This window comes from Cottoperca gobio, chromosome 9 (assembly GCF_900634415.1).
Source record: "Cottoperca gobio chromosome 9, fCotGob3.1, whole genome shotgun sequence".
Classification (NCBI taxonomy): domain Eukaryota; kingdom Metazoa; phylum Chordata; class Actinopteri; order Perciformes; family Bovichtidae; genus Cottoperca; species Cottoperca gobio.
The window spans coordinates 26,649,360-26,676,322 of record NC_041363.1 but is presented as its reverse complement, the minus strand read 5'-3'; the positions used below and the strand labels follow the sequence as shown (position 1 = coordinate 26,676,322).

The 26,963-nt window shown below is 39.8% G+C and overlaps 1 protein-coding gene across 3 annotated transcripts in view; it reads right to left on the bottom strand.

Annotated features, from left to right (window-relative positions):
• Positions 1–22,711, bottom strand: part of ogdha (oxoglutarate dehydrogenase a) — a 34,473-nt gene extending 11,762 nt beyond the window's left edge. The window contains exons 1-10 of one of the 3 annotated variants that reach the window (XM_029438886.1): positions 22,574–22,711; positions 15,505–15,913; positions 12,337–12,513; positions 9,457–9,559; positions 6,996–7,040; positions 2,919–3,034; positions 2,642–2,796; positions 1,725–1,871; positions 1,543–1,633; positions 269–448 (exon numbers count right to left, since the gene is read on the bottom strand). In XM_029438886.1, the coding sequence (XP_029294746.1) occupies positions 269–448; positions 1,543–1,633; positions 1,725–1,871; positions 2,642–2,796; positions 2,919–3,034; positions 6,996–7,040; positions 9,457–9,559; positions 12,337–12,513; positions 15,505–15,744 (1,254 nt within the window). In that variant the 5' untranslated portion in view covers positions 15,745–15,913; positions 22,574–22,711. Of the gene's footprint in view, positions 1–268; positions 449–1,542; positions 1,634–1,724; positions 1,872–2,641; positions 2,797–2,918; positions 3,035–6,995; positions 7,041–9,456; positions 9,560–9,981; positions 10,076–12,336; positions 12,514–15,504; positions 15,914–22,573 lie in introns of all 3 variants that reach the window. The other 2 variants (XM_029438889.1, XM_029438888.1) reach the window with 2 other exon arrangements.
• Positions 22,712–26,963: the final 4,252 nt, after the last annotated feature.

Here is a 26,963-nt window from a genome sequence, read left to right as displayed (position 1 = left end):
CTGAGTGATGTCTTTCTGTTCTATATCATCCTTTGTTCAGCGTTTTGCTTCATACTATCACGACATACCGAGCTAATCTCTTTATTATGTAAAGCGACAGATGCATGAGCTAAGTTCTGCGTCTGAACCTTCCTGCTGAAGCAACTCAGTCGACACACAGACAGGATGAATGAATAAGCACATGTGGTTCTAACTTTGAGTTATCGGCCGACACAAAGGTGGAGATTGCTGTTGCTCTGAGCGTTTTGTCTCTGCGTCTCAGCCTCACCCTGTTGCCTTCGTTGTCTCCACAGTAGAACTGCTCAGCTTTGGTCTTTCCCTGCACCACGGGATCCACGGCCTCCAGGTGAGATGGGTTCGCCATCAGAGACAAGGTGATGTTTCTGTCTGTCACGCGGTTAATGCGACGATGGTACATCCCCAGATGGTACTTCACATCTCCAGAGCCCTGAGGGGGAGAAATCACAGCAGATGTCACTTCAGACACTAAATGAGTCCCTGAAAAATAACGTCCCAAATTTTACGGAAGGAAAGAAGAAGGTTTTGTACTGGAACGAAGAAATGTTGACACCAGGACATAGGGATAAAATAATTGCTTGGGGGTCTTGTGGCAACAAAATGAGCCCCATGTTCCTTTGTTCGGGAAAAATTATATTTATTTGTATTAATTTGATCACTGTAAAACAACAAAGTTTTTCATGAATATGTGTTTCAAATGATCCTGAAGGTTTCTTGGATGTTCAGTAAACATTTCAACCCAATCCAGTGAGCAATTGACAAGAATTAGAATTAGACTACACAACATCAGATTGGAATTGCATTTCATGTGATCTTTGCAGTCCAGACTTTCTCAAATCAATCTGGACATCTGACATCCACAAACTCATAACACCACTGTGTGACGTTTGTGAGTTTCAGTTTCAGTGGGACTTAATGTGTTCGGACATCTGAAACGAGGCCAGCAGGTTCACCAATAGCAGGAAAGCAGCAGGACTAGTGCGAAAACTGACCTTTGGTTAGTCAAGGATGTTGTAATGGTAGTTGTAGTTCTACAGAACATCAGTGACGGAAGTTATGGAGGGAGACAGTAGCTGTAATACCAGCAGCAGTAATGGTACTTGAAAGCAGCATTAATGGGAGCACAGGGTCGTATGACAATATATACCATGATATGATATGATATATCATCTAAAGCAGCCAGAGAATGAATATATATATATATATATATATATATATATATTTATATATTTATATTCTCTAGCCTCTTTAGATAGCTAATGTTAATAACCAATGAGATGGTCTACTTTATATCAAATTTAATATTTTTTATACGAGTTCTGCATTAATGTGGTGATTGCAATAACCGAAAACTGACAGTCCAGTCAGGTTATCTGGTCCAGTCAGTGTGATTTCGCAGTTTGGACCCCAGTGTACCCCCAGTTATTCTTCTAAAACCTTTGCATGTATGCAGCACGTTGTAAAACCAGCAGCTGTACTAACAGCAGTATTAAAGCAGCAGCAATGGTACTAAAGCTGAATTACCTCATCAGCAGCTTCCAGTTTGGAGTCAAACTGACAGAAGATCTGTTCCAGCTCTTTACGAATCACATTGGCCAAAACATTCAGACGGCCCCTGAAAGAAGAAAGTGGTGAATGTACAAACAAAGGGACAGAGATTATGTAATGTGTATGTGTGTGTACACACATAAAAAAGTGTGTGTTACCTGTGAGGCATTCCCATGATGACGTTCTCCACCCCATTCTCAGAGGATTTATCTATTATGGTTTTCAGAGCTGGGATCAGAGACTCACAGCCCTCCAGACCAAAACGTTTCTCTGCAGACCACTTCTTCTGCAGGAACTCCTCAAACCTACACACACACACACACACTTTATCTGCAGACTCCTCTCAGAGACTTGTACGGATACACTTCTTCATCATCATCATCGTCGTTGTCTAACACTTCTTCACCCACTGACCCATATACATCTCGATATTTTCACATCTTCTCTAAAATAAAAGAACTGTTTTAATTAAACCCTTTGATGGGTTTGATCAGAGCAGCGGGAATACAGCGTATATGGCATTAAGGGCTTTCATTTTGAACTTCCACGTCTTTAAGTCAACTTAGTCTTTAGAATTTCTTTTGTATTATTAAGTTTAAGTTTCTCTAAAATAAAATGTATTTTAGAGAAGACTTTCATGTCTATTGTGGGATTAATTAGGGCAGTAGTTTTTTAAGTTGTCATTCATTTTATTTACTATTTATTCATTTTGTTTTATTTATGTATTAATGACAGACACTGACTTATTAAATGATTGTGAAAATTGCCTTTCACATTCACCGGAAGGTTGCTTTTATTTACCGTAATGCCTAGTATACAAGAGTAAGAGTGGAAAAACAAAGCAGAGGCTAGTTTTAAGTGGAGGGAAGCATCTTCCATTACTGTTTCCCACCACTTAAGATGTGTAAACTTCAGAATCAGAAATCCTTTATTAGTCCCACAACAGGGACATTTACATTGTTAAAGCTAAAGAACATATGAAGTAAAGTGGTGAGCACACGGTAATAAAAATGTAATTAAAATAACATAAGTACAAAGTGGTTGGAGGGAGATGGAGGTGTGTTGTGGAGTTTACCTGGTGGAGCGGACCATGCGGGCCAGCAGTGTCCTCTTCTCCTCCAGAGTGAACTGCATCCCTACTGGAGTCTCGAACTTCTGTCTGATCCACTGACACTGCTCCAGGTCGTTGATGAACATGAACTCCACACCGATGTGCTGACAGTACGCCATCTGACCAACAAAGGGAGAGGAGTATCACCTGTACAGGTAACTTTCAGACTCAAGTTCGACATTACAAACACATCCAGTGATTTTCACAGCTGGTTTAGATGGAGCTCTGTGTGTCTGCTTACCTCCAGTCGACGGATGATCTCCTTCAGTGGCAGGGCGCTCTCTGAGCCTCCGATGAAGGTGGTGGTGGGCAGCCGGAACACCTTGTCCAGGTCGGACTCATCTAGACCGTAGAAGCCTACACGTCCCATGATGCACCACAGGACAAGAGGGGAAAAGAAGCGGGAAGGAGGTGAGAAAAGGTTGCAGGACGGAGGGAAGGGACAGCAAAGAGATGGACACACAAACAAGCCGTGGACGAATGAAAACATGCATTTATGGGTTAGTAACGAATGAATAAATATTCATTATTAAACACAATATGGAGAATATGAAGCGGCAGACAGACATTATTTTAAACCACAGACAAACAATTAACATGCAGACAGGAGCAGAAACAGGAAGGAGAGGACAGAGTGAATAGTAGTGATGGAGGCAGTTTGAGTGGTTTTACAACGAGCAGGACAGTTGTGGGGTTTAATATTATTTTAAAGGAAAGTAAGGAGAGACATCGTTAGTATCATTTATTTGAGCCAAATCAGTAGGTTCACACATGAAATACAAGACAGAGCTCAGGATCAGTCTGCTGATATTCTCCATGTTTCTTCTTCGTGCTCAGACTCAAATCCACTAACAAGTATTGTGTGTGATATATCCTCTTCCTCTGTGTCGTAGCACTCAATGTCATCCAAAAACTATTAAAAACACATCAGTGAGCCTCATGAACACACTGGAGTTTATTTTAATTCAATCCCACATTCACGGTCCTGCTGACACAAGTACTAGAGCACCAAATGTAGATTAATCCACCACTGAAAATAGTCCCCAACAAATGCACTATTTCCTCCTGTCCATTGATAAAAAAACTAGTGACCGGCTGTTTTAGGAAATCACTAAACTTTAAAAAAATGTATTATATATTTGAGTTTAAAGATTTGTCTCAGTAGGAACCAATGGGCTTAGAGCTTAAAGACACAGACAGGAAGTCAGACAGTATTGAGAGACGGACTAACATGTTGTTGGTTGAGTCTGCACATGAGAATTCTTGACAAGAAGAAAAGTACAGAACAAACAATTATTAATTAATGACTTATAAAACAGTGTCAGTGTGTAGTTTGATAAAGCTCTGTAGTACAGACTTGTTACAGAGGGTGAAGAACAGAACAGTCTGGACGAGACGACAATGTCAGCTCAAAGGAGGTTCAACTGTACAGTTAAAAAATAAGCAGCATCATATCTGTCTAATATTTAACCCCTTCAGCAGCAGTGAAGCGACACACGACGCGCTTCAACTGAGAATTCAAACTGCGACATTCATTCTTGACTTGCAAAATTATCTTTTAAATTTACAAAACCCCATATGTGTAATTTATGGCACAATTAAAATGGGATCAGAATAATTTGTCTCTCGCCAATGACTATGAAACTTTTTTTGTCAAGGAACCGATTGTTGCTCATCACAGAAGCCGCAGGAAAACAGGGAATACCACACGCACACATTGGTGAGGAGATGCAACAGTATGAACATGGAGATCCTCCATCTGTCCATCGCGTTGTAGTTCCTGATGCACAAAAGCTACACCTCATCCAAATCCGTGTGTGGTTTCCTTCTGAACAGGCCCAAGTCAAGTCTCTTCAAAGACCGGATGCTTATCATAACATGGTGATACTATGAGATACTAAGTCATTATTATGAGATACTAAGTCCTTATTATGAGATACTAAGTCCTTATTATGAGATACTAAGTCATTATTTTGAAATACTAAGTCATTATATTGATAAAGAGAATATGTTAGAAGAAAAACAGTTTTGTTGGTAGTTGCTGTAATCTTCTTATTTAAAAATAAGGTTAAAACTCAGGGAGCCCCAAAAATAGGAGCAAAGAAGAAAACAGAGAAGAGATCAAAACAAAGAGTGAGCAGTAAAGGAGAAAGAAAGCCAGAGACACTAAGAGCTCCAGCTCAGAACAGCTCTGCACCACCAATTTTACTTCACTAATTTATTGTATTTTAGATTTGTGTGATTAGAAATGTTGTAATGTTCATTATTATTTTTTGGAAAACCAAAACAATAATTAATTTTATAACTTTATATTTTGTGCACATTTTTCCTCCTTGTTTAACTTACTACTTATATCATCTTTTTTCCTTCTGTAAAACAATTTAAACGTTGTATTTGGAAAAGTGCTATATAAATACAGTCTCTTTGCTTTTTAGATGAGAAAAGTAAAATTAGTTTAGGTTTAATAAAAATAACAGACTCAGGAGGTGTCCCCTGATATTATGGTATTATAATATTTGATGATTTTATATAGTTTGCAGTTATTTTTGGTGCATAAACAATATTCTGAAAAACTCCTTCTTACTGACAGTAAACAAGTCGAGTCATTCTGAGTTTAAATATTCCAGTGTTGTAATAGCGAAAATAATGAAATTGAGATAACAGATTTTCCTGTATCAATAATAATCATATACTCGTCTCTGGCAGCGTAAGAAAAAGATCTGACTCTGGAGAAAGAAAGACTGGAACTTTGTTCTCTGCCAATACCTTAATCAGTGTTAATGCTACTTTTTCCTATACATGTTTTCAATTAAGTTATTTTTTTGATGCCAAAATGTACTGTTATAGCTCCACAGCCCACACTTCCATCATTTCGTGGCCACAGTTTAAAATCATCACCTTGAAGGCTCCATATGAAATCAGTTTTCTGAGAGATAACTCGTCTAACAGAGACGTCTACATCTGTTCTACTGTTCAGAGCAGGGAGCTAGCAGCAGCAGCTAGAAGGTAACGAAGGTAACTACACCAGCCTGAACACACAGGAGACTTTCAGAGGGACTCAGGCAGCACTTCATCATTTTTACTGGAGCAAAGATTCTTCAATTTGTACATTTAGCTTCATATTTGTGTGTCTTTCTGAATTTCCTCTGAATGTTTCCTGTGTATCAAGGCATTAAAGGGATATTACACTCTGGTACACTGTCTTACATCACCAAATTAAAACTTAATCGTTCCACAGGAGTAAAGAACAGTGAGCTTGCAAAAATCAGCAGTCACCACCACACGGAGAACCACAGAGTTAAACACTGATCTCTGCACCAAGACAGTCGGAAGAAAAGAAAAGCAGATGCTCTTATTTTGGGGGGGAAATTCGATGTTAAATATAAAAGGTCATTCATTTAATTAAGTAGATGCTTTAAATTATTAATAGGCTTTTTGTGTGTTAAATCATATTTAGAGCCAATTTCTTTTTAATTAATCAAGATAGAATTATTCAAATGCTGGTGACGATTGAAGGAACAAGTTCTCAATAGTGACTTTGTTTACATGTATATTACATACAGAAGCCTGGTTATATATTTCTGTACACACAGGACTTATTATTCAGGTTTCTAATCGTCTGTTATGGTGCAGTTGAGTCTTTAAACCCTTCATATCATCCAGCAAAACAATGATTACTTTATTTATAATCATATGTTTCATTTGTTTTACTACATAATTTGAGTTTATGACTCATGGCAGACGGTGAATTTACAGACAGTATCCAGTACTGCAGATATAATATGCAGGTTTCACATTAATAAGAGCTGGAAGCAGAATATGTACACGTTACTGTGTGTACAGGATACTGATGTAAATACACAATGTGCTGATAAAATTATTGTTTTAAGTAAGGAATGCCAAACTAATATTTATATAACTCTACACATGTCTATAAACAATATAAATCGTAGACTGTGTCGTCTCATTTCTAAGTCTTTATTGTTACTTTTTTTATATTATGAAAAACTAGTTCAGCAGTTTTGACTGTGGGTGCCCAAAGTCAACATTCGTTTACTCGTGTAGAAACAAGTTTTATAAAAGCAAAGAGAGAGAATCAAATGAAATCTCTCTTTTCTTTTTGTTCTGTAGTGCAGCGACCTCTACAGGAGCTCAGGATATCAAAAAACTGATCCTGCTGTCAGAATCCGTTTCTGACTTTCTGGAATTCCTGTAGATGTGAAATGCACACTTCTGCAGTGACAATACTCCACTAAAGATGATCTACTGGCTTCACAGCAATGCGCAGTGACACACCAGCGCCGTCCTTTTCTCGTACCTCCTACCGTTAGGATTCTCAGTCTCTCCTTGAACACAGCCACGTCTGGAAGGGTCGCCAGCAGAGGGCAGCAAAGGGAGAAACACCCGGACAACGTTAGGGACCTACGACACGCTTATAAACTCGAAACCCGAGGCCATTCTTACACCACCGTCTACAGCTAGAACAGAGCTTAACACCGGCCTCGGCATCTCAGTGTCTCCACCAACTTTATTTTTGTTTGAAAAAGTCCAGAGGTTTGGTTTAGAAAAGGTGTGATGTGGTGGAGAACGAGGGATGCAGTTAACACCATGCGGAGGAAACAGAAGCCACACCAAAACCAACCCACCCACATGAGGGGTTACCAAACAGGAAGCCATTCTGCACAGGTCACTTTCACCACAGCAGGGACGAGACTAATTCCTGGCCTCAACACTGACGTCCTCTGTTCACTACAAACGTTATATACACAAACCTAAAGAAGCCCTGAGAGGGAATTGAGAAATTCTGGTGATCCATTTTCTAAGTCTGATCTAAGTAGTTTTCACTCCCTTCTTCATGCCTTAGGAACAGGTGAATAAAAAGGTTTTCCCAGGATAATCTTTCTAAGTGCTAGGTTTTTTTTTCATCTGTGAAAATATTTGTTGCCAAAATTTGTTTTACAACAAACAAGCAATCTTCCTGCCAAAACATTTTTTTGTCACACTTAAGAGTTGAAAAAAAGAAAATGGATCCCCAGAATTACTTTCCCTCACTCGCCTCTCAGGGCTTCCGTACAAACCAGCGTGTCTGATCTCAACAGGTTTCACAATCTGTCCCTGCATGTGTGAGTTTGAGCTCTATTAAATCATTTTGTGTAAAATGTAGGTGTAAAGAGTATTTTCAGTGTGAGGGACTTGAGAGTCCAGTTAAAAAAGCAAGAGACGGACGTCTCCCGGAGCTGCCGAGACGAAGATGTGGGTTGTTTTCTAGTTTAGGTGACTTTGGATTTAGTCCATTAAACAAACTATCAAAGTGGACATCGACCATACAGACCCCAGTTAGTGGCATAAACTAACTGGCTAACGTAAAGTACAGGACGACGCCACATGTGAAGATTATAAGATAGCAGTGTTATTTTGACCAGCTCTCAGAGTTTCAGCAGTCTGGTCTCATTTTGCGTATTCTTGCCCTGCTGTATGTTAGAAGTTGGACTATCAAACATTGTAGTAGTGGGGAATGTAGAGGGGAAATGATGTCCCCTATTTCTTTAGAGCAGGTGGCAAGGTATTAGACATTGCACCTTAGATTCCCATTTAGTGGTGACAAAGACCCCGCCAGGTTTACCACCTTAGTGTTGCTACAGCGATCAGCCAACAAAAACAAGCTGCAGGTAAATGATACAACAAGCTAAACAGGGCTATGAGGTAAGTCATGTCAAAGCAGAAGCTAAAACAACTATCAGCAGCAGGTTTCTGCTATCAGATCACTGTTGCTGCAGTGTCCAGAGCAGCTCGCACAGTTAGCACAACGCTAACAGCTCAACACCAACAAATAGTGCTGACAGTTTTATATTAGAGCCCAAAGGATGGTCAAAATGATCTGAAAGCAAGTCAGAAAAACTGACAACTAAAGGTCTGTTCTGGAGCTTACGACCACATCACATGATCTTCCTCAGCAGATGGAGTTTAGATGCACAAATGTAGCACTAGAGAGTAATAAACAAGAAGTAGGTAAAGTGCTCATCTGCAAACTTCATCTGCTGAGTATGAGTGAAAGCTCCAAAACAGCTACTAAAGGGATCTTAAGGTGCACTTGTTTTTGTCAAGAATTAACTTAGATAGTATCTTATTTAAAGCACATTATTTTATTCTGGCCCACATCTCATGGTGGTCCCTTTACAACCATGTGTAAAAGGATTACATCCACAACACTTGAGGGCAAATCTATTTCTGCCCAAGTGAATCCAATTAAGATCTTTCCCAACAGACCTACAAAGCAACGTTTCAAGGGCGTTTTTAAGGGGACTATGTCAAATCTTTAGTAGGGTTCAAAAACAAATTTTTGTATGCAAAAATACATTTTAAAGAACACAACAACGTGTTTAGGATTGAGATGTTCTAAAGACATTGGTTTCAAAACATGAAAACATAATGCAAATAATCCCGTTAACAAATTAAATTAAGTTTCAGGAACATTTGAGTGATGAAGAAAGCCTGAGGTTTCAGTAAAGGTTCAAGAAACATTCAGCGTACACAAGAAGGTTCAGGAAGGTTCCAGTTTAGGACAAGGTCTCAGAAACATTATTGTACACAAGAAGGTTCAGGAAATGTTCCTGATGTACAATAAGGCTTCAGATTGAGACAGTCAGGGAAGGTTTGTTACTGGGCATGTTTCAGTAAACTTTAGAAAGAGCCGGGCTGCAAGGCAGACCAGGAGACAACAGGAGGAAGAGGGGAGATAAAAAGACGTTGTGGTGTGTTCTAAGGGTTCAGCTCCTCACCCAGTTTGTCGGAGGAGGTGATAATGTCCGTGGGGACACACGAGTCCAGATCGGCGTCCAAGATGCCGAGGGGGTCCAACTGGGCCACATGGTGCCCTCGGATCTACAGGTAGTGACAACAGCACAGAGCCCCCCGACAGGAGTAGGAGGAGGGTGAGGAGGACAGGACGGAACGAAATAAAGGAGAGGGTGATGAAGAAGAGGAGGAGGACAGTACCGAACGTTATAAACGGAAGAGAGGCAGGAGAATGAGAAGCAGGATGGAATTAAAGATTTGGAAAGTAAAAGAAAGGAAAGATATAGAGAAGGAATAGGAACATCCAGGCCGAAAATAGAAACATTGAAACAAGATTTGACACAAAAACAAGGAAAGATTAAGGAAGGACGAGGTTGGACGACAGGGTGAGCGTATAAAAGAAGAAGAGAAGGAATGAGAGAAAGAGAAGAGAGGGAGGGAGGGAAGAGCAACATTAACACCACAAGCAGGAAGCAGCTTGTTTGTTTTCTCAGTTCTGGCGTTCTCACCGACGTCCTGGAAGCCGGTATTCACCGGAGCATCATCAAAATTCACACAGCTGATTCCCAGAGGATCCAACCGGGCATTGTGATGCCCCATCACCTGCACATACACACACCTGGTTATCACAACACAGACACCCCTGACAGGTCCCCTAACTGAGAGCTGACCCAGGACCCAAGTCTGGACGGTGTTTCTGTATTTCCACTGTTATTTTATATCATTGGGTTTTGATTGAGATTGCACACTATGGCGAGTACAAATGAAACAGCAGAGCTGGAAGGCGCCGGCGGGTTCTTGGTCAGCTACAACGGCAACGGAGAGCGTTGTATGTAAAAGACGAGGACGGTGTGTCGGTGTTGCTCCAGGACAGGAGGTCTGACATAGCATGAACTAGATACGTTGGCATTAGCTAAACGCAGTCAGATTAGGACGCCTCAGTCGTTGATTAAAGCAGAATGAGTAGAATTTTTAAATGGGTCCAAAAAACAGTCGCGAGGCTGCTGGCCTGACAGTTCAGTCAGACAAACCTTTCAATGCTGAACAGGAGTCGGCAGTTGAGCCGTCGAGCAGCACTACTTTGAGTGCCCCTTCAAGCAAATTGAAAAGACATTAGCAGGCTAGCGACATCAATCTGGGATTAAAGTCATAGGGCCAGAGGAACAGCACAGGTGAAGTGTTGTATCTGCAGTGGGAAGTGATACTTGGAAAATTAGATTTGGTACATGTGGTACCTGGTCTGAAACGTTTGTGAACCTCTGTTACAGCCTTTTGGGAAAGTGTTTGCTCAGCGTTCCTACAGCGTAACGGTGAAAATCCAGTCATTGAAGTGCGGCTCGGCACAATAATTCAAATGTTCTGTGGCCTGGAGGCGTATTCATGCTTTTCCGAGAGCAAAAGTCTTTGCAACATAGGTCGAGTATGAGAGGATGATTTAGATCAGTTTAATTGCTAAAGTCTTATTTGCGTAGTTCCTGTTCAGGTCGGGTTTCTTCTCTGAAGACTTGTTTATATTAAATTTGTTTGAGTAAGTTTAGGACCTGGGAAGACCTCCACTGGCGAGTGGACTTAGTTATCAAGTGTTCTCAAACTTCTTTTAACCCGCCAACAACTAAAGAGGACGATGGAAGCTCTGCTTTTATCACATACACAAATGTATGCCTCAATTGCAAAGCTATTCATTTTACACAGGTGTTTTTGCAACTATTAGCAAACATTAATTATAAATTAATCTTAGAAAACACTTTCTGCTTTCAGATTGAGAATTTACAGAGACTAGAATTGTGTTTAGTATGACGTAAACAGAATGATCAATCAAAGTGAATGATTATACAACAACTTCTATTAACAATAATTTAATTTAAAGATCACTTAAAAGATCCCATCTTAATAAATAACTATAATTTCAGAAAAAGAACAAACAAGCATTTAAAACACTTTAATTATTCTGCTGCTCGTTCTGGGGGGGGGGGGGGTTAGGGTTGAATTTAATTGATTGATTTCTAAATAAAGTTAAACTATAGTCTGCATCAGTGATTCACACACCCTTCTACGTTGGGACCTGTGAATAGACGTCCATAAATCCACTTAGAAATCCTTGAAAAAAGACGCTGCAGAACATGCCTGAAAGTTCAGAGAAAAACTCAAAGAATTAATTGGTACATTACAAGAAAGACACGCAGATATTCTCTGAGATTAAAGTGGTACATTTACGAGGAAAAAGAAAATCTGAAATTGTGGTTTTCCTTATTTTAATTTTTTACCAAGGAACCACATCGCTTTGGATCAACCGCATCACACTGCAGACTTGCCGTGTATTATGCCTGCAGTAGATGACCTAATGAAATTATACTTTGCTATCGGATTCAGCAATAAGGACATTTGTGTGATTTCAGCCCAGAGTCGACATGTTATAAGCATCCGGACTTTGAAGAGACGTGACTTGGGCCTGTTCAGAAGGAAACCACACACTGCTTTGGCTGAGGTGTAGCTTTTGCATCAGGAACCACAACGCGATGAACAGATGGAGGATCTCCATGTTCATACTGTTGCACCTCCTCACCAACATGTGCGTGTGGCATTCCCGCTTACAGGTGGAGTCTGTGGTGTGATGTGGTTGATACAACCTTGCATTGTAAAGCGATGTTGTTCCTTGACAAAAAGACTGATCTCCAGAGTTTTATTCTTGTAAATGTATGCCTTTCATCTCAGAGAATATCTGAGTTTTTACCCCAGCTCTATAATTATTACTATTTTTTCCTACAATGGCCCTAATATGCTGTTGAACTGACCCTTTACGACATATTGGAGTCTAGTACCATGTCATATCATCCACTTGTGTACATGTGTGTTTGAAAGTGTACCTGGTAGGCCCTGATGAGAGACTGCACGGCCAGGTGATCCTCCACCAGCTTCTCCACGTTGGGCTGAGCTCCGACCAGAGAGGAGAGCTGAGGAGCTGCAGACAGACCCAGAGGAGACTGGTAGGCTGCACCGGGAGGAGCACCGGCGTTAGCATTCCTGAAAAAAACATCCCACGACTGCAGGAGAAAGAAGAAGAGAACATTTTTAATAAAACGATAGAAGAACAGCCTGTGTCCTCAATGTTTAACGTGGCAGTCAAACAGCACCATAAATCACATTTTATATAACAACAATAACTAAACATCTATTAAAGTATATTTGTTATATTATTATATATGACATTTGCTTGGCGCTCCATACCAACAATAACTGTCGAAAGATGTTGAATAAATCACCAGTTCAGTTGATTTAATAAAAAAAGACCAAGTCAGATAATCTGATGAATCACTATTTCTGGATTTATTTATTTTTAAAGGTGATGATGTCATAAAATACAATGACAGACATTCAAAGCTTCATTTGAAACCTCAATAGAAGCTTTGAATGTAAAAAAGAAGAAAGACTTGGTTCAGCCCTAGATTATAAAGATAGATGGGAATCTTTAACATTGAATATCTGGTGTTAGAGTTTCTTCGCTCACAGACGATCGTTGGTCTAGTTACACACAAACTGACAACAGTTTTGTTCTGTCATCAAGTTTGAACTAATACTCTAATTAAAATGATTTAGTGATCAGCTGATATGTTTGTTTGTCTTTTTAACTGGTGAGTTAAACATTCTGAACGTTTCCAACACTGAGCTTTGACAATAAAGTAAGGAAACTGAAAACAGCAAGCTGTCCTAAAGCAGTGATGGAAGAAGTATTCTAGTTATTTACTGAAGTAAAAGTAGTGATACTGAGGCTGAAACCTTTTGGTGTTGGTGGAGAAGAGTTGTTTGAACTTTTCTCTTTTTCCATTCTTACAACACAGAAACAAACAGTATTTATGTTCCAGTCAGAAGACACTGCCTCTTCCTGCACACAGAAGAACATACAGCCTGTTTTCTGTTACAGTATCAGATTTCCACTCTGTGGTTCTTCAACTCATTCTAGACTCATGAGTCACAGACTCTCCGCCCTGCACATAAACTTCTCATTCCCGGTATGAACTCCCCACATTCAAACGTACTCCACATTTTACCCTCTTGCTGCAAGTTCCCAAATGTTCTTTCAGCTTTCATCACTTTAGCACATGAATGTCTATTCCCCACTTAAATAAATATCAACTAGGGGTGTAACATGGTTACAATGTCGCAATAAATCGCAGTATATCGAATCGTAACCTCTGTATCATGAGACGTATTGCATCGGCAGATTCTTGCCAATACACATTCCTCGCTGAGCGTTTTTTAGTGAACTGTTTTTTTGTTTTTGTTGATAAAACATGTTGTGAATTTTGGAAATGATTACATCCATCTTTTTTCAATACATTTAGATTTTTAGGACTTTACAACGCTGAAAATGTTTGGATCACACGGGTCAGGAAACAATCCTAATAGTACAATATTAATTATATTACTGTAGCCTTTCTGCAACTGTGAAGAAACTTAATAAATAGACAAAAAACTGAAAAACAAACAAAACCTGCACATTAAAATATTTAAGAATTCAAATATTGACGCTATGAATGAAGCTTCGATCTATTTGATACAGCTCTACTTGTTTTTCATCATGGAGTTGGGTTTTTTCATGTAGTTAAAATTAGCTCCCCCCCCCCCCCCCCCCCAAGTAATTTTGGCCAAAATGATCTTACTTTTCATATCAGCCTATTCCCGTGGCTATTAAGCTTTATTACCACGATGTATAGTATGGGTCTATAAGAATTCAGTCCTACTAGTTTGCTAAACTGATAGCAGCAAGGTCACAGTGTCTGACCTTGACTGTGACATGTAACATGACAAACACACACGTCAGCCATAGGTTTTACTATGTGACCTCTATGTTCACCTCCACAACAACAAGCCACTGATTATCAGAAATAATAAACAAATGGAATGAATACTTCACACTTTACAGTCCAGATGAATATGGTGATAGTTTAATCTATTATTACAATTTAATCTCTGCAGATGTTAATCTGTGGAGGAAGAGGGTTCTGACAGGTGTGGATTATCGATTAAAATACTTTTTCCTGAACTCTTCTTTAATACACATTACTTGCACGTTTTGCAGTAGATGTACTCTTCTGTATATAAATTAAATGTGTGTTGGGCCTTAAATAGAATTAATACTGTTAATCTAATTGCCCCACTTGTGTAAAGAAATAGTAAGTATCATGACCTCATGGGAAACATTTTGGGAGCTCCTCCTGTACCTTTAGGACTCTGTGAACTGTGGTTTTCATCTACACTGAGCACAAATACATTTTAATTTGGGAGGACAAACTTAATCCTTTGATCTAACAGAAATTAATTACACATGCATGATTTACATGCCCACTATTCACCTGGTTTGAGGTGAGGGTTTGTTGGGAGGAGAACAGCAAGTTTAAATGAAACAGGTTGTCCTGTGTGCTCCGTCATGTGACTGAGCTTCAAGCTGCTATTATTAGCCTGGTTGTCCTTTAAGAATCAGTTCAAATGTGTGGTTGTCCCTGCAGACGCCACCAGCTTCATTCAGTCCCACAGGGGTTGCCATCTCTCACCAGCCGTACAGCAGGTCACCTTCATGCAGCCACGTTGTGTTTTATAGAAAATAAGAAAGCCGTTTGTATTTACCATTTATGTTGAATAAATGTAAATAAATTCATGGTGCTACTTTTGCTTTAATAGTGCTAATAATGCTTTGTATTAGGCTTTGGGTTTGTCTTCGATCAGTGTTTGTACCGCCTGACTTAGTCATTATGTTATATAAAATGTTTAATAGCTAAAAAGAAAAACAACTTTATTTAAAAAGGAATGATCATTTCTATTCGAAGACGGTTGTTGGGAATCCTGAGTTCTGTCTTATAATCTAATGTAGAGGGAAAACTTGAAACCTTTTGTTTATATACCTGAAATAATGACTGAATGCCTCACAGCACTATCAGCTATGTTTATTCTTGAGGTGCCTTTAAGTTTAATTGGACCTGTGAACCACCATGATAGATCCCTGTATGTAGTCCCTAGTAGGCTCTACTGCTCCTTACCTTGTGCACACTCTTGGGGTCCTCCATCCAGGCGAAGTACATCTCCTCCACGTAGTTAGAACTCGTTCCGTTCAGGAACGGCTCCGAGGCCACAGGTGCTGTGTAGCACCTGATTGGCTGAAACGTCCTTGTGCCACCTCTGGAGGCGACTGTGATTGGCCGCTGGGGGCCGACAGTCTGAGCCGCCTGCGAGGCGGTGAGCGGACGCAACCGCGCCGCACAAGTCCTTAAACGATGCATGAGCAGTCCTCAAAGTATCACACACACGCTGGTGGAGGTCAGGCCGACGGGCCAGACGTCAGAAACCTCAGAACGACGGGATAAAAAAAAAACTCACTCCACCGGGGTTAGTCCCAGGACAAACAGGGATGAATGAAGCGTCCGCCGTCCACTGGTCCGTTTGTCCACTCTGAGAGAGAGAGAGAGAGAGAGAGAGAGAGAGAGAGAGAGAGAGAGAGAGAGAGACTGTGTTAGAGAGAGATGCTTTCTATGTTCACCTTTCAAACAGGAACAGGAAATAAACAAGCCAACATTAACTTTTCACTCTTACAACATCCTTAACTTGGAGGGGAGCATTTACAGTTGTTATCTCAAAAGGTTGGCAGTGTTTCCCCACCAATAATTAGCTATTGCATAAATAAATGGATAAAAATAAATACATAGTTTTAGGGATATAGGGATGCATGATATTGGATTTTTTTAGATGTGGTGATTTCTTTCAACCATTTTTGGCTGATTGTTGATGTCGATATATGCACATATTTTTTCAAATAGGATGCTCCACACTGCAGAATACTTGTTACACCCACTTAGTCAAAGGTTTGCGTCGCATGCGCATATCAGCCTGTCACAGAAATGTTCATTGTGATGCCGATATTTCATTTTAAAACATTTATCAGCACGATACTGATGACGTGCCGATCAGTGGTTGCGTAAGACTTTCTCTGACAGTGTCACATTTCTGTTTTTTATGATAATGCATATTTAATAGCCTTTCATTTTATAATGATTAATGTACAGAACAAGCATATGGGGGCATGGAGTGCAAAGATGAACGGAAACCGTGCAGACAATTTTCATGTCCACACACACGAGGCAGATGAATGATTTCCCCCCAGCAGTGACAGCGTAGGCTACTAAAAACAGTATGGTTATTGTGCCCTGACGCCACACTGCGCCACTTCAGTCAAAGTTTTGAAGTCGGCAAACATTTCTCCCAGAAGTGATCAGAAGTCAGCAAGACTCTCTGAACAAGGTCTCTTCTTGCAGGGAGTCCTGGTGAATAGCACGGAAATGGGATGGGATTGGAGTCGTTCATCCAGGATTGGGACGGGACAGGAGGAGACACAGTGACAAACGGTTAAAATGGTATACCTCCTGATGTTCTTGATGTTAACTAGGGCCTACATATTTGTATGTTCACACTGCAAAACCTGCTTCTTCTTCACTTGTTGTGCTGTTATTGCCCAATCCTATTGGGTATTGGAAAAAATCTGTCAATATAATACGTATCTTTGTACAGGAATACGAGTTAATATACTGCAATACTTTAAGTAAGTCGATACATATTAATACTTGTTTTAGGAAAACTGTCATTGTATAAAGAATACACCACCATAAGCATAAAAACTACTTTATTTTTTTAATGCAATCAGAACAGTGGGATCCTCATTTGCATTTATCACAGTTCCACTAAAAATCCAACATCACAGCACATACACTGAGAGGGCACATACACTGAGAGGGCACATACACTGAGAGGGCACATACACTGAGAGGGCACATACACTGAGAGGGCATATACACTGAGAGGTATGTACACTGAGAGGGCATATACACTGAGAGGCATATACACTGAGAGGGCACATACACTGAGAGGGCATATACACTGAGAGGGCATATACACTGAGAGGGCATATACACTGAGAGGGCATATACACTGAGAGGGCATATACACTGAGAGGGCATATACACTGAGAGGGCATATACACTGAGAGGGCATATACACTGAGAGGGCACATACACTGAGAGGGCACATACACTGAGAGGGCATATACACTGAGAGGGCATATACACTGAGAGGGCACATACACTGAGAGGGCACATACACTGAGAGGGCACATACACTGAGAGGGCACATACACTGAGAGGGCATATACACTGAGAGGGCATATACACTGAGAGGGCATATACACTGAGAGGTATGTACACTGAGAGGTATGTACACTGAGAGGCATGTACACTGAGAGGCATATACACTGAGAGGGCATATACACTGAGAGGTATGTACACTGAGAGGTATGTACACTGAGAGGCATATACACTGAGAGGCATATACACTGAGAGGTATGTACACTGAGAGGTATGTACACTGAGAGGGCATATACACTGAGAGGTATGTACACTGAGAGGTATGTACAACTGAGAGGACATATACACTGAGAGGGCATATACACTGAGAGGGCATATACACTGAGAGGGCATATACACTGAGAGGCATATACACTGAAGAGGGCATATACACTGAGAGGGCATATACACTGAGAGGGCATATACACTGAGAGGGCATATACACTGAGAGGGCATATACACTGAGAGGGCATATACACTGAGAGGGCATATACACGAGAGGGCATATACACTGAGAGGGCATATACAATGAGAGGGCATTACACTGAGAGGCATATACACTGAGAGGGCATATACACTGAGAGGGCATATACACTGAGAGGGCATATACACTGAGAGGTATGTACACTGAGAGGGCATATACACTGAGAGGGCATATACACTGAGAGGGCATATATACACTGAGAGGGCATATACACTGGAGGCATATACACTGAGAGGGCATATACACTGAGAGGGCATATACACTGAGAGGGCATATACACTGAGAGGGCATATACACTGAGAGGCATATACACTGAGAGGGCATATACACTGAGAGGGCATATACACTGAGAGGGCATATACACTGAGAGGCATATACACTGAGAGGGCATATACACTGAGAGGGCATATACACTGAGAGGGCATATACACTGAGAGGGCATATACACTGAGAGGGCATATACACTGAGAGGGCATATACACTGAGAGGTATGTACACTGAGAGGGCATATACACTGAGAGGGCATATACACTGAGAGGGCATATACACTGAGAGGGCATATACACTGAGAGGGCATATACACTGAGAGGGCATATACACTGAGAGGGCATATACACTGAGAGGGCATATACACTGAGAGGGCATATACACTGAGAGGCATATACACTGAGAGGTATGTACACTGAGAGGGCATATACACTGAGAGGGCATATACACTGAGAGGGCATATACACTGAGAGGGCATATACACTGAGAGGGCATATACACTGAGAGGGCATATACACTGAGAGGGCATATACACTGAGAGGGCATATACACTGAGAGGGCATATACACTGAGAGGCTATACACTGAGAGGGCATATACACTGAGAGGGCATATACACTGAGAGGGCATATACACTGAGAGGGCATATACACTGAGAGGGCATATACACTGAGAGGGCATATACACTGAAGGGCATATACACTGAGAGGGCATATACACTGAGAGGGGCATATACACTGAGAGGGCATATACACTGAGAGGTATGTACACTGAGAGGGCATATACACGAGAGGCATGTACACTGAGAGGCATATACACTGAGAGGTATGTACACTGAGAGGTATATACAACTGAGAGGTATGTACACTGAGAGGCATATACACTGAGAGGCATATACACTGAGAGGCATTACACTGAGAGGGCAATATACACTGAGAGGGCATATACACTGAGAGGGCATATACACTGAGAGGGCATATACACTGAGAGGGCATATACACTGAGAGGGCATATACACTGAGAGGGCATATACACTGAGAGGGCATATACACTGAGAGGGCATATACACTGAGAGGGCATATACACTGAGAGGGCATATACACTGAGAGGGCATATACACTGAGAGGGCATATACACTGAGAGGCATATACACTGAGAGGCATATACACTGAGAGGCATGTACACTGAGAGGTATGTACACTGAGAGGGCATATACACTGAGAGGGCATATACACTGAGAGGCATATACACTGAGAGGTATGTACACTGAGAGGGCATATACACTGAGAGGTATGTACACTGAGAGGGCATATACAACTGAGAGGGCATATACACTGAGAGGGCACATACACTGAGAGGGCATATACACTGAGAGGGCATATACACTGAGAGGGCATATACACTGAGAGGCATATACACTGAGAGGGCATATACACTGAGAGGGCATATACACTGAGAGGCATATACACTGAGAGGGCATATACACTGAGAGGTATGTACACTGAGAGGGCATATACACTGAGAGCATATACACTGAGAGGCATGTACACTGAGAGGTATGTACACTGAGAGGGCATATACACTGAGAGGTATGTACACTGAGAGGGCATATACACTGAGAGGGCATATACACTGAGAGGGCATATACACTGAGAGGGCATATACACTGAGAGGGCATATACACTGAGAGGGCATATACACTGAGAGGTATGTACACTGAGAGGGCACATACACTGAGAGGGCACATACAACTGAGAGGGCACATACACTGAGAGGGCATATACACTGAGAGGGCATATACACTGAGAGGGCATATACACTGAGAGGGCATATACACTGAGAGGTATGTACACTGAGAGGGCATATACACTGAGAGGTATGTACACTGAGAGGGCATATACACTGAGAGGGCATATACACTGAGAGGGCATATACACTGAGAGGCATATACACTGAGAGGGCATATACACTGAGAGGGCATATACACTGAGAGGGCATATACACTGAGAGGGCATATACACTGAGAGGGCATATACACTGAGAGGCATATACACTGAGAGGGCATATACACTGAGAGGGCATATACACTGAGAGGTATGTACACTGAGAGGGCATATACACTGAGAGGGCATATACACTGAGAGGGCATATACACTGAGAGGGCATATACACTGAGAGGGCATATACACTGAGAGGTATGTACACTGAGAGGGCATATACACTGAGAGGTATGTACACTGAGAGGGCATATACACTGAGAGGGCATATACACTGAGAGGGCATATACACTGAGAGGGCATATACACTGAGAGGCATATACACTGAGAGGGCATATACACTGAGAGGGCATATACACTGAGAGGCATATACACTGAGAGGGCATATACACTGAGAGGGCATATACACTGAGAGGCATATACACTGAGAGGGCATATACACTGAGAGGCATATACACTGAGAGGGCATATACACTGAGAGGGCATATACACTGAGAGGGCATATACACTGAGAGGGCATATACACTGAGAGGTAGGTACACTGAGAGGCATATACACTGAGAGGTATGTACACTGAGAGGGCTATTACACTGAGAGGGCATATACCCTGAGAGGGCATATACACTGAGAGGGCATATACACTGAGAGGCATAGTACACTGAGAGGCATATACACTGAGAGGGCATATACACTGAGAGGGCATATACACTGAGAGGGCATATACACTGAGAGGGCATATACACTGAGAGGGCATATACACTGAGAGGCATATACACTGAGAGGGCATATACACTGAGAGGGCATATACACTGAGAGGCATATACACTGAGAGGGCATATACACTGAGAGGGCATATACACTGAGAGGCATATACACTGAGAGGGCATATACACTGAGAGGGCATATACACTGAGAGGGATATACACTGAGAGGGCAATAGTACACTGAGAGGGCATATACACTGAGAGGATATACACTGAGAGGGCATATACACTGAGAGGGCATATACACTGAGAGGGCATATACACTGAGAGGGCATATACACTGAGAGGCATATACACTGAGAGGGCATATACACTGAGAGGGCATATACACTGAGAGGGCATATACACTGAGAGGCATATACACTGAGAGGGCATATACACTGAGAGGCATATACACTGAGAGGGCATATACACTGAGAGGGCATATACACTGATTTCCTATTTGCTTGAGGAATGATAAAGTATCACAAAACTTAATAATGCAATAAGACAATGTATCGATATTGTCTTATACGTATACAAACACAGTTTGGACATTTGTAGATGTTATTAGCTCTGTTGGGAGATTGTTCCATTGTTTTATGGCCGTCAAGATAAAGATGATTTGTCGAGGAAGGTCTTGCGTTTTGAAATTCCACTCTCAATGTAATTTTGGTTATTTCCAGTCTGACCGAGCTGAGAAATCCCTGCTCTGTCTTCATGTGTTCCCTCAGCTACGGTGTTTTGACCTTGTTGGATCTCCACTCCCCGACTGCCTCCATTCCTCTTCCCTCACCCCCGGCCTGTACGCACCCACCACCCGCCTCTCCGGCCTCTCCATTGGCTGAAATAGGACTCCAAAGATTATACTATTGGCTACACTAGCTGTCTGTCACTTTGTCCTTTCACGAGACATGAGTTCCCTAAAATTACGGCTTTATCAAAACATTGTAAAATGCTCCTCTCCTCTGATTGTAAAACACAGACAGGAAGCTAAACAAAGCTGCTTGTTCAACTGGTTCCATGATAAGCTTTAGAGCTAACGTTATGTAATAGCCGGTTAGCTTCTACTTTCTCTATTAATTGACATTGCACTAGCAGCTAATCGGTGCCTTTTGAGTTGCAGTTAGGAAGCGAACGTTTGGTTATTATGGGCGTTATTTTCTTCCGATGTGTAAATCGTACTTTAACCGCCACCGACAATTTCAGCGAGTATTTTGACACATGAGCTAACGTTCACGGTAAGGGTAGTGAGTGTGTGTGTGTGCGTGTGTGTGTGTGTGTGTGTGTGATTTAGCACGCAGCTAACATGCTAACAGGTTTTGTCTTGTTGAGGTCGGATTTTAGTTTTGTGTGACCCAGGATCCGTCTCTGTGCTTAAAGATCGGTCACGGTATTCTTCCCGGAGACACCAAGGCCTCCTTAAAGTCTTAAATCTCAAATACTAACCTCCAGAAACGAGTTTAAGCGGCTCCCTTCTCGGCCTGTATCCCGGATGCCCTTCGCCTCTCCCGGTGAAATGATGACAGCTCGCGGGGCGCGGAGCATGGAACAAGGCCTGTGGAGGTGACGTGACGCAGCGCAGACGTCACGACACACGGGGTGCAGGACGTGTCTCACGATTATTTTTTATTAATCTAACTTTATATTATTATTATTATTATTAATAATACATCAAAATTAATAGTTTAATTCTTTTTGAATTTGTTATATTTCAGATTTGTAAATAAATCCATATTTCATATAATGCTTGAATATAAAATAGTAATATATTTAATACAATAAATAAATTACAAATATAACATTTATTTTGAAAAATCTAATTATAATAATGCAATATTTTGTAAAATACGTGCTTTGTTAATATAAATAGTATAATTGTACTTTGTGTTAATAATCTTAAAACATATGTATTAAAAAAACATACTGAATAAAAATCAAAAAAATCAAATATTCTAAATATATATATATATAATATACATAAACATATATATATACACATATATATATTGATCATATATAAATACGATATATATATATTTATATATATGATATATACTGTATATAAATACATATATACATATATATACACATACACATGTACATACATACATACTGTATATATACATATATATACACATATGTAGTATATGTATACATATACACATATATATATATACATGTATATACACATACATATATATACACATATATACATACATATATATATACACATATATACTGTATGTATGTATATGTGTATATACATACATATATGTATATATACTGTATATATGTATATGCAGTGTATATATATATAAATATATATATATATATATACTGTATATATATGTATGTATATCCAGTATGTGTATATGTATATATATATATATATATACTGTATATATATATATATATACTGTATATATATATATATATATATATATATATATATATATATATATATATACTGTATATATATATATATATATATATATATATATATATATATATATATATATATATATATATATATATATATACAGTATATAAAAGTCTATTTCTGTGTAAGTACTATATTGAGTCAAATTCCTTGTATGTGTTGACATACTTGGCCATTAAAGTGGATTCTGATTCTGTTAAATTCAAATCAAAGTCAGTGACAGTTGACACACTGATTCACAGTTTTCTGCCACAAACATTAAGTATGAGTATTTTTATGAACTTTAATTACAAGGTTTCCAAATCAACACAACTATTATCTGTTTTAATGGAGTTTATTAAATTATTACATGAAGCTTCAGGATGGATTTATCCCAGCAAACACGCAGCACAGGTTTGGGCTCTACAGTTATGATTCTGCTCCACAGCCGTTGCTATTGTATAGAAACAAAATGTCCAGGGTGGAGCGCCGTTGTTTTCAGCTCCAGCAGGTCAGAGATCAAAGTTTACCATGATCAACTGTTTTTAAACATAAAAATACATCACGTGACACGGCAATATAATGAAATTAATATGATTACCACAGATAACATGTTTACAAAAAATTTAAATGAGAAAACCTTTCATTTATTATAATAGAAAAAGGTGATGAAATTCTGTGTTGCTATGGTGATGTCAGTGTTTACTGGGAGATCAGGTGACAACCTATCTACCAATCGTACTGTACCGCTTTACCTGGTATGGTCCAGCTCACAGGTTAAGCATAAATATAACTGTACAATGAGACTTTCTTGCCCTGAGTCTTACCTCTTAGGCTGCCTACATATTCCCAACCATTTACAGGCCCACTCTCCAATCTCACAGACTTTGAGGTGCATGACAGCTCAGGGCTGTCCCCCTGTCATCCCCCTGTCATCAAGTGCATAAGGGCCATAATACAAGTTTTCTCTGAGTCCGAATATCTGCAGAAATTGGTGACATTTAAAACGTGGTTGTTCTGCCTGTACAAAATGTACACAAAACAAGCATTAATGGCATAGGGAAGAAATCTGCTTGAAATTATTTTTAGGATGGGGACATTAATATTTAACCTTGTATAATGTGCCTAAATGAACCAATATATGCTATATTATTATATGTTGAATTTTTAATTATTCATCAGTTATTCATAAAATAGAAAATACATTTCCCAAGATTCTGCAATTTCTTTTTGACACATGACACATGATACTAGACCTATTATTGCTTATAGTTTGTAAATTCATTATGTTCTAAGATAAATAAATGACAAAGAAGCAGGACGTAATGTATCCATTCACTATGCAAGGCAAGAGCCTGGATGATTTTAAGATCTGGCATCCAGTCTCGTAAGCAACTTGGCCGTCTTGACATTAATAGATCCAAAATAAAAAGTCCTACAGCGGCGATTGTCTATTTATTTTTCCATACAACATGTAACGTCACCATGGTGTGTCCCTCGTGAACTCACACACTCGAGCACTATAGCTACGCACATGCGTGATGTCGATCAAGCCTGTGAAGGTTTAGTGTTTATGCTTTTGGGTGGAGATTGGGATTGGGCTGTAGTCACCTTTTAAGAAGAGATTTAAATGAGTAACCAGTAGGATTTACTGTAAACCTGCTTAGGTTGGTAGAAATCTCTGCTTTAAAGACCAAACTAAAAGCACCCCATCATTATTCTTGATTCTATTACTATATAAACTATCATCCACATACTTAAAAAGACATTTGGATCAGAATCGACTGTTTAAAAGGACCAGTCTGCTATTGTTTTGTTTTTTAATCAAATCTCATGTGCAGACTCAAACCAACAATATGTTAGCCCGTCTGAGACATTAAAAAACACAAATATATCATCCATTTATTTTAAAAAGCAGCCAACCAATGCAGTTTTTAGCAAACGTCAAACAGGTCGGGTTTAGCTTCACTGGGGGGTCCATACTAGATATGTTGGCCCCCATCCATAGATTGTATGTAAAAGACATGTATATTTATGATTCATGCATAATTTAATCTATATAATACCTGAATACTGTTACTGTCTTATAACATTAAAAAAAGTTAATAAAGTAGCTCCTAAAACAGCAATGTGCTGTTATTATTCTTTTCCATAAGACACTGTACGGTATGATTTTAGTGGTATCCCCATAGGAACACTTGTTTTACTTTCTTATTATGTACACTCAGTCTTATTGCTTACTATGGTCATGTCATGTTTCTATCACTTGTTTATGTCTCACTGTCTTTACTGTGTGAGCTCACTAAAGGAAATAGAGCTGCAACGACAAGTCGTTTAGTCTTTAGTTTAGATCTGAAGCTCTTTTGTGAATTGATGACTGTTGGTCGAACCAAACAAGGCATTTGATGATATCATCTCGGACTTTTTTTATATTATCTGACATTTTATAGACAAAACAATTGATAGATCAAAAAACTAAAATCAGCAGATTAATTGATAAGAATAATAATTGTTGCAGCCCTGAAAGGAAAATCCTATTAACTATAGCAAATTAAATAATATTGCAACAACACATCAAGTTCATTTTGAGCAGACTTTGAAACAGGATGAATAAGTGCATTTGTTGGGGACTATTTTCAGCGGCGGATTAATCCACATGTGGTATTCTAGTGGTGAGTATCTGTATGTGGGATTGAGTCAAAATAAAGTGCAGTGTGTGTGATCATGGTGATGAAGGAACATGTCACCCAGTGCAACAGTGTCGCTCATTAATGAGTTTTTAACAGTTTTTTTTTAACAACAAAGGAGCTCTATGGCACAGAGGAATAACATATATCAGGCTTTGATAGAGAGACACACACACACACACCCACACACACACACACACACACACACACACACACACACACACAATAAAATACATTCAGTTTTGGTTTGAGTCTGAACACAAAACCTGATTTTTAGGGAAGAAAGTAGAATATGACCGGACTTATTTTACCGTTGAAGTCAGCAGTCAGCAGAAGCAGTTCACTGACTGTAATTTGATGCTCTTGTGAGCTTCAGCTTCAGCTGCTCTCACGTCTCTAAATAACTTCAGTCCAAACAGTTTGTTCTCAAGACTTTTCTTTCCTCAGGAATAATATTCTGGGGGAAAAACTGATTATACTAGATCTCTCAAATAACAAGAGTCTCAAATATGGAGATTTCCTGCTTTTCTCTGTTTTATATCATATTAAAGTGAATGTCTTTGGGTTTCTACAGACACAACAAGACATTTAAAGACAACAGACTTCTTGAACTTTGAGAAACTGGGATGGACATTTTTCAATATTTTCTGTCATTTTGTTGACCAAACAATGAATCAATTTAGCTAGAAAATAATCAGCAGATTAATAATATTCAATAATGAAAATAATC